At 46.8% G+C, this 11,425-nt stretch overlaps 2 protein-coding genes across 3 annotated transcripts in view; one reads left to right on the top strand and one right to left on the bottom strand.

Annotated features, from left to right (window-relative positions):
• Positions 1-2,954: 2,954 nt before the first annotated feature.
• On the bottom strand, positions 2,955-7,263 carry LYSMD1 (LysM domain containing 1). The gene is made up of 3 exons (XM_088467723.1): positions 6,872-7,263; positions 6,280-6,587; positions 2,955-4,578 (listed from the first exon to the last, which is right to left on the bottom strand). Exons 1-3 carry the CDS (start codon positions 7,040-7,042, stop codon positions 4,404-4,406), a joined length of 654 nt encoding a protein of 217 aa, XP_088323849.1. The 5' UTR covers positions 7,043-7,263; the 3' UTR covers positions 2,955-4,403.
• A 218-nt stretch (positions 7,264-7,481) lies between these two features.
• The window catches only part of SCNM1 (sodium channel modifier 1), a 29,047-nt gene continuing 25,103 nt past the window's right edge, over positions 7,482-11,425 (top strand). Inside the window, exons 1-3 of one of the 2 annotated variants that reach the window (XM_088467608.1) lie at positions 7,482-7,600; positions 8,843-8,913; positions 10,201-10,289. In XM_088467608.1, coding sequence (XP_088323734.1) covers positions 7,550-7,600; positions 8,843-8,913; positions 10,201-10,289 — 211 coding nt within the window. In that variant the 5' untranslated portion in view covers positions 7,482-7,549. The remainder of the gene's footprint in view (positions 7,601-8,842; positions 8,914-10,200; positions 10,290-11,425) is intronic. The other variant, XM_088467607.1, reaches the window with a different exon arrangement.

Genomic DNA, 11,425 nt, shown 5'->3' with positions numbered 1-11,425 from the left:
GTCACTGTGTATGATAAATGGTGCTCCAGCCAATCAGCTCCCAACTGTCACTGTGTATGATAAATGGTGCTCCAGCCAATCAGCTCCCAACTGTCACTGTGTATGATAAATGGTGCTCCAGCCAATCAGCTCCCAACTGTCACTGTGTATGATAAATGGTGCTCCAGCCAATCAGCTCCCAACTGTCACTGTGTATGATAAATGGTGCTCCAGCCAATCAGCTCCCAACTGTCACTGTGTATGATAAATGGTGCTCCAGCCAATCAGCTCCCAACTGTCACTGTGTATGATAAATGGTGCTCCAGCCAATCGGCTCCCAACTGTCACTGTTTATGATAAATGGTGCTCCAGCCAATCAGCTCCCAACTGTCACTGTGTATGATAAATGGTGCTCCAGCCAATCAGCTCCCAACTGTCACTGTGTATGATAAATGGTGCTCCAGCCAATCAACTCCCAACTGTCACTGTGTATGATAAATGGTGCTCCAGCCAATCAGCTCCCAACTGTCACTGTGTATGATAAATGGTGCTCCAGCCAATCAGCTCCCAACTGTCACTGTGTATGATAAATGGTGCTCCAGCCAATCAACTCCCAACTGTCACTGTGTATGATAAATGGTGCTCCAGCCAATCAGCTCCCAACTGTCACTGTGTATGATAAATGGTGCTCCAGCCAATCAGCTCCCAACTGTCACTGTGTATGATAAATGGTGCTCCAGCCAATCAACTCCCAACTGTCACTGTGTATGATAAATGGTGCTCCAGCCAATCAGCTCCCAACTGTCACTGTGTATGATAAATGGTGCTCCAGCCAATCAGCTCCCAACTGTCACTGTGTATGATAATGGTGCTCCAGCCAATCAGCTCCCAACTGTCACTGTGTATGATAAATGGTGCTCCAGCCAATCAGCTCCCAACTGTCACTGTGTATGATAAATGGTGCTCCAGCCAATCAGCTCCCAACTGTCACTGTGTATGATAAATGGTGCTCCAGCCAATCAGCTCCCAACTGTCACTGTGTATGATAAATGGTGCTCCAGCCAATCAGCTCCCAACTGTCACTGTGTATGATAAATGGTGCTCCAGCCAATCAGCTCCCAACTGTCACTGTGTATGATAAATGGTGCTCCAGCCAATCAGCTCCCAACTGTCATTTTTCAAACAGATGACAATTAGGAGCTGATTGGCTGGAGCACCGTTATCATACACAACAAGTTTTAAAAGTCATTGCATATGATAAAACTCGTTGATGAATGAGGCCCTCTATTCTGGTGCATGAGACAGCTGGACGCTTCAGCCTGTCCTAGTTACTGTGCAACAGTGTAGCTGCCGGGGACTGGAGTTCGCAGGTCAGTATCTGTCCCGGGTAAATGACCGGAGGGGTGTTTGGCAGATGTACTGACGGCTTTGTATGGCTGGATGTCATCACAACTGCTGGAGTCTGTCTCAGACACTCACCCCCATCGGCTTCTGCAGCCTTATCACCAGTATTACTTGTTTGGGACACAACAAGGGTTTAAAATCTATCTACGTACATCCATTTTATGTTACATATGATACAAAAAAATAAAAAAAGTATCGTAAATACAGTATACTAATAGGGGTATTCAATATGGGTGCGATAACATCGTTTTTTGCGTTAATATCGCACTTTTTAACGTTTTTGCGTTAATATCACTTGTTTTAGTTTTACACCATATTCAATTTCAAAGACTTATCGCAGCTTTGAAAAGTCTTATAAAAAACGGTGATAACTTTTCACCATTGAATAGGTGTCGAAAAAAAGTGCAGAATTGGGGTTTAGGGGTGCAGGCTTAAAAAAAATAGCCTGCACCCTTGAGATTGACATTTAAAAAAGAACTGTGTCAAAAAAAGTTTAAAAAAAAAATAGGGACACCCCAAAAAATGAATTTAAAAATTGGGGTGCAAAAAAAAAAAAATGGGAAAAAATTGTTAAACAATAGGGAAATAGGTTCAGGGCTATTCTGCAAGTATGCAGATTAATAGCGGCAGGTGTATTCGAGAATAGCCTATTAGCGGCAGGTGTATTCGAGAATAGCCTATTAGCGGCAGGTGTATTCTAGAATAGGTTATTAGCGGCAGGTGTATTCTAGAATAGGTTATTAGCAGCAGGTGTATTCTAGAATAGGTTATTAGCGGCAGGTGTATTCTAGAATAGGCTATTAGCGGCACGTGTATTCTAGAATAGATTATTAGCGGCACGTGTATTCTAGAATAGGTTATTAGCGGCAGGTGTTTTCTAGAATAGGTTATTAGCGGCAGGTGTTTTCTAGAATAGGCTATTAGCGGCACGTGTATTCTAGAATAGGTTATTAGCGACAGGTGTATTCTAGAATAGGTTATTAGCGGCAGGTGTTTTCTAGAATAGGTTATTAGCGGCAGGTGTATTCTAGAATAGGTTATTAGCGGCAGGTGTATTCTAGAATAGGTTATTAGCGGCAGGTGTATTCTAGAATAGGTTATTAGCGGCAGGTGTATTCTAGAATAGGCTATTAGCGGCAGGTGTACTCTAGAATAGATTATTAGCGGCAGGTGTACTCTAGAATAGGTTATTAGCGGCAGGTGTACTCTAGAATAGATTAATAGCGGCAGGTGTTTTCTAGAATAGGCTATTAGCGGCAGGTGTATTCTAGAATAGATTATTAGCGGCAGGTGTATTCTAGAATAGGCTATTAGCGGCAGGTGTTTTCTAGAATAGGTTATTAGCGGCAGGTGTATTCTAGAATAGGTTATTAGCGCCAGGTGTATTCTAGAATAGGTTATTAGCGGCAGGTGTATTCTAGAATAGATTATTAGCGGCAGGTGTATTCTAGAATAGATTATTAGCGGCAGGTGTATTCTAGAATAGGTTATTAGCGGCAGGTGTATTCTAGAATAGATTATTAGCGGCAGGTGTATTCTAGAGTAGAATTATAGCGGCAGGTGTATTCTAGAATAGATTATTAGCGGCAGGTGTATTCTAGAGTAGAATTATAGCGGCAGGTGCACAAATGCAGAATTTTTTAAAACTGACTTTAGGGACTTAAAAATATGCTAGTACCCATTTTCATGTACCCCAAATTTGATGGGACCACTTAAAAAAACGAAAAAAATAACCTAAGTGCTCTTCTGCATCACTTCTTCAATGTCGGGAAAAAGCACCTGCTGCGGCTATTTAAATCCCCGACTTTCAATTAAAGGCTAAAACGGGGGTACCCATAGTGTTCCCCCATGTTTTTACAACTTTAGGGGGGTCTTACAATTATTTGAAGGAAAAATTCGTAACTTTACGCAAATCCAACTTCGGAGTTTCCCGTTTTCGTTAATTTTATTTTGAATACGGGGATAAGCGGGAGCGCGCACCATACTTTAACGCAGGAAAAAACTCCGATATGAAACGTTAACTTCGCCAGGGAAGTTAACCTTTCATATTGAATACCCCTCTAACTTTTAAAAATCACAATATAACGCAGATTGTTTACAGCTTTGCCACCCATGGCTCTCCTGCTGATAAGAAACTACAAATCCCATGATCCTTTGTAAAGATAAAATTCACACCATTAAAAAGTAGCATATACGTTGACCATATTTTTCTGGAAACGTCCAGCAACGCAGATAGGCACGGACATACTTGTGCCTACAGGGGGACCGGCAACACTCCAGGGGGCACTGAGGCACTTTAAGGTGGGTACCCACTAGAACGATATTGGCCAGATTTGTAATTTCTGGGCAAATGGGAACAACAAATCAAGCATATAGTTCTGATGTGTAGCTGGCATTAGACTAACTTGCGATTGAAGGCCACATTGGCAAGGTAAAACAAAATGGGGTCCTTTGGAGCCGAGCCCCACTAGGTGAGTTATGAAAAATAATAACAGGCCTGCATTCGTTAAACCATCAATAACTTATTGCAAAATACTACTATGTAAAGTATAACACTCCTCTAACTAATGCTTGTTGAGCATGACGGGATTTGTAGTGAAAAAGAAAAATGATTTGTACTTTTTCCAAAACTTTTTGTAGAATAGATAAGTCTGTTATGTCCGTGTGTGCCTTATAGAACATTTCTGCAAAAGCAGCTGTGAGCGCCACCCAGTGGTTTACAGAAGGAACAGGACTATCGAAACACAAAGCCTTTCAGATTTCATGATGAATTTGACAAAAATAAAAATTAATTTAACAAAAATAAGTCAGGATTTCGTTGTTCTCTTGCTCTCTAAAAGTGCACCTTGCAGGAAAAAGAAAAGGCTGCAGCTGGGAGTTTAAGAGTTTGTTGTCTATTTACGCCACAGAAAATTCACCTGGAAGCGATTTAAAAAACATTTAGTGATCACTACAAAAATAAAACAACAATTATTAAAAAAGAAAAAAGTTACAATTTTTTAGCAGGTCCAGAGCGGAAGTCAGAGTTTAAATATTTCATCCTCGTGATCTCTCAGGGTGGTGGCCCGCGTGATTACGGTAAGTGGTAGGGGTCCCAGCAGGGAGCGCTGTTGAGTTTGCGGTGAGGCCTCGCTGTAGCGCTCGTTAGTCTGATAGCCGGAGGCTACTGTGGAAGCTGCATTCTTTTCCGGGGATCTGGGTGGGGGAAACAACACACATTTCAGTAAAGCTACACACACACTCAACGATTTTGTTATCAACGGTTTTCTGAACGATTTTCTGAACGATTATCTGTCAGATTTTTTAAAGTGCAACGATTTTTGTAACTTCCCTTAATGAAAATCGTTCAGTTGGTCAGTCAGAATGAACTACAAACGGGAACGCACATGAACGATAATCGTTCATCGTTATAACTCAGAAACTGAACAATTTTTTTCAACAATTGAATGATAACGACGTCGTTATAGTTAAATCGTTCAAAAAATCGTTACGTGTGTATGCACCTTTACATTTAACAGCAGTAAGTGACTAGAGGGACGTGTCCTAAGTACGCTGCTTGTACCACACACAATATTCCTTTGGAGGTGTCGGTTAAGTTTTGACGCGGTCTGGTGAAGACCTAACAACATCAGGATGTTACACTAAGAATATTGTGCTATTCATGTGGTCAGTCATGTGGATGTCAAAATCTTGTCTTACTGACGACTTGCATTTCCTTCCTCCTTTCTCGACCCACTGTCAAATAAAGAAACCACTAACAAAAACTATTTGTATACCTTTAAATAGGGACTATTTATTCCAATTAAAACTGAAATCTGCATTTTAGAATGTTTTATGGCTTTGTCTAAATTTTGTCCTCCTTCATTAGTGCAGATATGTCCCCCAGCCCTCCACATGCCCGCTCTGTCCCTTTCCACTTAATCTAGGTCACAGGTGGGCACTTTGAGTTGATAATCCCTAACCCACAACCTATGTGCCCTTACACAAGACACAATAATTTAGGCTGATAACCCTAGAGGTATCACAAAGCAACAAGGCATTGTACCATAAGGCAGCCATTTTGAGGGCTTATCCAATGTTCAGCCTATCCATTCACTTCGGTCTTTTATCACCTAGGTGTAGCAGCCAGACTAAAGCACACAGTGGAGTCAGCCATTTTGTGGGCCGAACCTACACTCAGCCTATCGCTTCACTAGAAAGTAGTGAAATCACAGAGCCATGAGGCACAAAGTGTCTCATGCCTCAGTAATACCCCCGGTTTTCAGTGAACTGATAGGCCGTATACTCACTAATATTAGTTTAGCTCAGAAAATGGTCGCCTCCACTCATAGGCAAGTTATTTTATATAATTAATCGTGTCTATTGCAGCGAAACGTCCCCCTACCTAGATGCTTTGAGCAACAGGACCAGGTTAATGAATCTTAAGCACAATTCTTGCATTTGGCTGCACTTTGTAAGCACAGATCAGCAGTGGACGGTGTGCGCAGCGTCTGAGCAACGTAGTCTCTGACAAAATGGTGCCACTATGGTAAATAAGGCACATTCCCTTCCCAATCGATGCCCAATACTACTTTAGTACTAAGCAGCTCCAGATTATATTACTGCTGCTGGTTATTCTTATGGGGGAGGGCGGGCACAGTTATTTGATTATATAGTATTCTAAAAGAGTGATGGTAAAGCACCAGCACGTTCATTTACATGACCCCTTCATGAAAGGTAATAGGCTCCTAGAGATGTATCCCCTCACCCCTTGAAATGAATGTAATACGCCTTCTACTGCCTCCGAGTGATTATCCCCTTTTCCCGGTATCCTACCTCACATCTAATTGGCTGCAACGTGTGTTGCACATGTGTTGTTCTAGCACCCAGTAAGCCAGGACCCCTGTAAGTACTTACAGGGAATCCACCTCCCGAATCTTCTTTACCGCCGCCCTCTTGGACACACGGATCCTGGTGTCCAGCTTGCTCATGAAGTCGCTGACCGAGACCTCCTCCTGGGCGCCCTTGGACGTGCTGTGGTGCTTCTTCTCCTTAGTCTCTGCGGTCTGCTCTTCGCTGGCCTCGCCCCCTGCACCCAAATCCTCCTTAGAATGCATCCCATTGGACAGATCCGGTGGCTCGCTCAGGACCGGGATGCTGAGGTATTTCTTCAGGAAGATGGAGTCGTTCGTATACAGCCGGTTGGTCCGCTTGATCTGCTCCATCTATGGACAAACACAGAGTGGGGTGTGATTAGAATTTACTGCGGCACAGATAATCCTCCCTACACCCGTACCGTAGTATAGTATATACACAGGCTGTACAGCTAATAAGAAACTGAAAGTAATACAGCTGGAGAAAAAAAAGTAATATTTGTATTCATTTCTGAAACGCCGACATGTTACACAGCGCAGTGCGGTGCACAGTAAATATACGTTGGCTACTCCATAAAGCAAATAAAACGAAAGTGCCCTCGCCAGGGTGAATTTCTGACGGCTACGGTACTCACGGTGACTCCATATTTTAGCGACAAGCCCGGCAGCGTGTCCCCCGGCTGGACTAGGTGTTCCACCTTCCTAACTCTCGCTGGCGAGTACGGCGATTGGACCATGCTGCCGTAAGAACGCGTCCTGGAGCCACGGAGCAGCCCGGAGTCCCCCGTCTTGGGAGGAGACGCCATGGGTCCTGCAGGAAACGCAAACTGGACACAATGAGGCTCCCTCACACTGTCCTCACATGATGTGCATGCCTCCAGTGCTGCAGCTTAATTACATTATATTGCAGAACAGGAGGGAAGATGAAATGTTCTGCATCACATGACTGTGGAGGCTATGAGAAAGGGGGGGGCAGTCTCACCCCTCTCAGCACTTCCCATTACCAGGACAGTCAGTGACAGTATCAGCCAGCAGGAAGCCTGGAAGCCCCTAATGCATGGGCATGTCAACAGCAGCTGGACAGAGGTGACAGCAGCGGGGCATGCTGGGAGATGTATTCCCCAGGGCGCCCAACGGCAACTCTGCGGGGCTGAGGGGAAACTACATATCCCGGCGTGCAGCGGGCCCCGGTCCCTGGAGCGGCGGAACGTGCGTCGTGGGCGTGCGCTGAGGTAAAACACAGGACACAACTCCCAGGATGCCTTGCGCGCGGGGCGGGCGGGTTTCTAGCGTCTCCCTGAACGCCCAAAAAGATGTCGTTCAAACGGGAAGGGGACGACAGCAGCCAGCTGAATGTGCTGAAGGTGAGGGGAAACTTGGCATACCATGGACTGGGGGTGTTGGTGTGGCACTGCTGGTCTCAGCATGCCCCTGTACAGCTAGCTGTTGCGGGAGCAGGTGCTAGCCCATATCCCTGCCCTGTCTGGCTGCGGGGGCACGTGCTGGGACTTGCAGTTCCACAGCAAGCCGCGTGACCAAGAGTACACTGGGTCATTAGCCCTACAGCAGGGCATGTTTTCCAGATATGCTCCACCCCCCAGTAGCACAGAGGTTAAGTAGTAGTCCTTATTTACGTAAGGAGTTCTGGAAAACATGGCCTGGTATGTGAGGGGGAAGGACTCAGGGATAGCTGGAAAGTAGGGAGAGATTGGTGAGGTGACTTATTTTATTATTATTATTTTAATTGGGCGAATGTGCGCTTGCGATGTGTCACATGTGGCGCTGAGCAGGGAAGACGTTGTGCACCGGTGTTTGGGGCCAGTGTTGTAACTAGACATTTTGGTTCCCTGTGCCAGAGAGAGCATTGGCGTCCCCCTCATATTTCAAATGGACGTAATGCACCCAAAAAAGGCCTCATGGGGAAGGGTCAGGGAAGAGATAGGAGAGGCCAGGAGATGATATAATAGGAAGCTACAAGTGAGAATGATGATAAACAGAAATGTGACAGGCCCAAACAGCGCCCCTGACCTGTGGTGCCCTGTGCCATGGCACCGCCCGCACTACCCTAGCTACGGCCCTGTTTGGGGCATTCACCATACAGTGATGGTGTAGACAAGCAAGTTAGTTGTGTTTCCCCCCTACCCTGAGCTTCGCATGGTTGTAGGGTTATGTCTGATTTGTGTGTTTTGTGTAGTATTTTGGTGGTGGACGGGGGGGGGGGGGTCTACGCAGGTTCTATGCTTACTATTCAGATATTCCTTTCTGCAATGCTTTTGTTTAAGCCGTAGACTTACTATACCATCCCTTTAATTTGGGACACATGGATTACACAGGTTCAGGTGAAATGGAGACTTGAAGTCAGCCAGCCACAGACCCTGTTATTCATATGTGCCCTGAATTAAAGGGGAGACCTGGCAAATCTATTTAAGATCAATGGATCTCTAAATACAGGCAGACATATTATACTTCTGTCCGTACATGTTTGCAAACGTGTGTAACTCTGTATCTGCTCCTAATGGGGGGTAACCGGAGTGGTCAGAATAAAGCGTGCTAGGTGCAATGCACTGGAACCCCCCTAACTTACTATCCTGGCTTCATTTATTCAGAAAAGAAGGGTCGCGGACCTGCTGTCCAGCTACATACCGAGTGATGAGGCGCTGCTTCTTAAAAATGGAAGGTATGTACCACTTCCTGTAGTGCAGGCATGTCAAAATACCAACCGGGCCGAATATTCAAAGTCTAGGAGTGTGTGGGCCGCAAGAATAAAAAGTCTTCTATGCAATTTTGAAAGGGTTATTATGAATAAAAACCAATGCAGTGCCCCTTATGCAGTGTCCCCTTTATAAGAGCTCCTTATACAATGCCACCTGTATTAGCCTCTTAGGCAGTGCCCCCAGTAGTGCCGTTATGCAGTGGTACCCCTTATGTTGTGCCCCAGTAATGTTCCTAGTAGTGCCCCTTATGCTGTGCCCCCTCCCAGTATAGAACAGGCCCCACTTACCTCTATCTTGCTTACCTCTTCACGCTGGGCACCGCTCCCGCCTAGATGCCTGCCGCTAACTGGGTCTAACTAGATCCAGCAGGGCAGGCCGCTCACGAACTGCATCGCTGGGAACGCTGGCCTCTGAAGCGTTCTATGGTCGCTTCAGAGACCAGCGTTCCAAGTTTAAACACAAATATGTGGCCCAGTCACCCCGGAGCTGAGCTCTGATTGCGGCAGGGGTTACTGGGCCGCATAATATACGTATTTGGGCCACATAAAATGCTTCTTTGGGCCGCGAGTTTGACATCCTTGATGTTGATAATACTTTTTATGAAAAACCTTCATAGAAGAAAGCGCTATTCAAATAGTAGGAATTGATTATAAATTAAAATTTACACACTTCACATTTTAAAAACACAACAATGTTAGTAACTAGCAGCCATAGGATTAATTATTTCACACACATACACACTGCTACACTTTTGCAACAAACTTGCTCTTGCCACTTATTTTGCAAACACTTTCTGTGGAACATTTGATTACTATTGTTATCTGGCATATGGAAACATTTATACTAATAAGTATCAAGTGCAAAACAACAATATGAGAGATAAACTTTTCTAATAGGAATTGGCTGCTTAGCACCCTGATATTTTCTGTGTGTTCATGTAGAAGAGACTGAGAGTTATGTTAGGACTGGTACAAATCCCACCATGCAGTTTTTAGTCACTTTGTACTCTGCTTCTAATCTACTGGTTCTCGAATTAGGTCCTTGGGACCCCACATGGGTCACATTTCCCAGGTCACCATTTAAAAAGATGCACATGTGGAGCTAATTATGTCACTTGTATTTGTGTGATGAGAACTGGAAACATGCACCCTGCGATCTTTCTGGTTTTGTTTTAATATCTGTAAAATAAAGTTAAAGAACTGTTATCAGGGCTCACTGAGTATAATAATGTGTGGTGTGTTTTCTGTTAGGTACGCCTGTACTGTGTGTCACCACAGACCTGTTTTCGATACTATTGATATGCTGTACGTGCATCGGTCTGGAAAGAAACACATATCATGTGAGTGCATTCAGGTCTATTCCATCATTTCTCCTGATTCCCCCTCCTCTCTTCTCCTGCTCTCTTCTGTCTGTACCCCTCATCTCCTGCTCTCTTCTGTCTGTACCCCTCATCTCCTGCTCTCTTCTGTCTGTACCCCTCATCTCCTGCTCTCTTCTGTCTGTACCCCTCATCTCCTGCTCTCTTCTGTCTGTACCCCTCATCTCCTGCTCTCTTCTGTCTGTACCCCTCATCTCCTGCTCTCTTCTGTCTGTACCCCTCATCTCCTGCTCTCTTCTGTCTGTACCCCTCATCTCCTGCTCTCTTCTGTCTGTACCCCTCATCTCCTGCTCTCTTCTGTCTGTAACCCCCCTCCTCCTCCTGCTCTCTTCTGTCTGTAACCCCCCTCCTCCTCCTCCTCCTCCTCCTGCTCTCTTCTGTCTGTAACCCCCCCTCCTCCTCCTCCTCCTCCTCCTCCTCCTCCTCCTCCTCCTGCTCTCTTCTGTCTGTAACCCCCCCTCCTCCTCCTCCTCCTGCTCTCTTCTGTCTGTAACCCCACCCTCCTCCTCCTCCTCCTCCTCCTCCTCCTCCTCCTCCTGCTCTCTTCTGTCTGTAACCCCCCCCTCCTCCTCCTCCTCCTCCTGCTCCTCCTGCTCTCTTCTGTCTGTAACCCCCCCTCCTCCTCCCCCCTCCCTCCTCCTCCCCCCCCCTCCTCCTCCTCCCCCCCCCTCCACCCCCCCCCCCTCCTCCTCCTCCCCCCCCCTCCTCCTCCCCCCCCACCTCCCCCCCCTCCTCCCCCCCCCTCCCCTCCTCCCCCTCCTCCTCCTCCCCCCCCTCCTCCCCCCCCCCCTCCTCCTCCTCCTCCTCCCCCCCCCTCCTCCTCCTCCCCCCCCTCCTCCTCCTCCTCCCCCCCCTCCTCCTCCTCCCCCCCCCCTCCTCCTCCTCCCCCCCCTCCTCCTCCTCCCCCCCCTCCTCCTCCTCCTCCCCCCCCCTCCTCCTCCTCCCCCCCCTCCTCCTCCTCCCCCCCCTCCTCCTCCTCCCCCCCCTCCTCCTCCTCCCCCCCCTCCTCCTCCTCCCCCCCTCCTCCTCCTCCCCCCCCTCCTCCTCCTCCCCCCCCTCCTCCTCCTCCCCCCCCTCCTCCTCCTCCCCCCCCCTCC

The sequence above is a fragment of the Taudactylus pleione genome, unplaced genomic scaffold (assembly GCF_031769625.1).
Source record: "Taudactylus pleione unplaced genomic scaffold, aTauple2 ptg000073l, whole genome shotgun sequence".
In the NCBI taxonomy this organism is placed as follows: Eukaryota; Metazoa; Chordata; class Amphibia; order Anura; family Myobatrachidae; genus Taudactylus; species Taudactylus pleione.
The sequence above is the reverse complement of the archived record's forward strand: the minus strand, read 5'-3'. Positions and strand labels throughout refer to the sequence as shown.

Bases quoted from the DNA above. Each gene is read 5' to 3' on its own strand.
- LYSMD1 (XM_088467723.1), bottom strand. From the start codon at position 7,042: ATGGCGTCTCCTCCCAAGACGGGGGACTCCGGGCTGCTCCGTGGCTCC. The intron at 6,588-6,871 runs GTGAGTACCGTA...GTTTGTCCATAG, and splicing joins CGCTAAAATATGGAGTCACC to ATGGAGCAGATCAAGCGGAC. The intron at 4,579-6,279 runs GTAAGTACTTAC...TCCCCCACCCAG, and splicing joins ATTCGGGAGGTGGATTCCCT to ATCCCCGGAAAAGAATGCAG.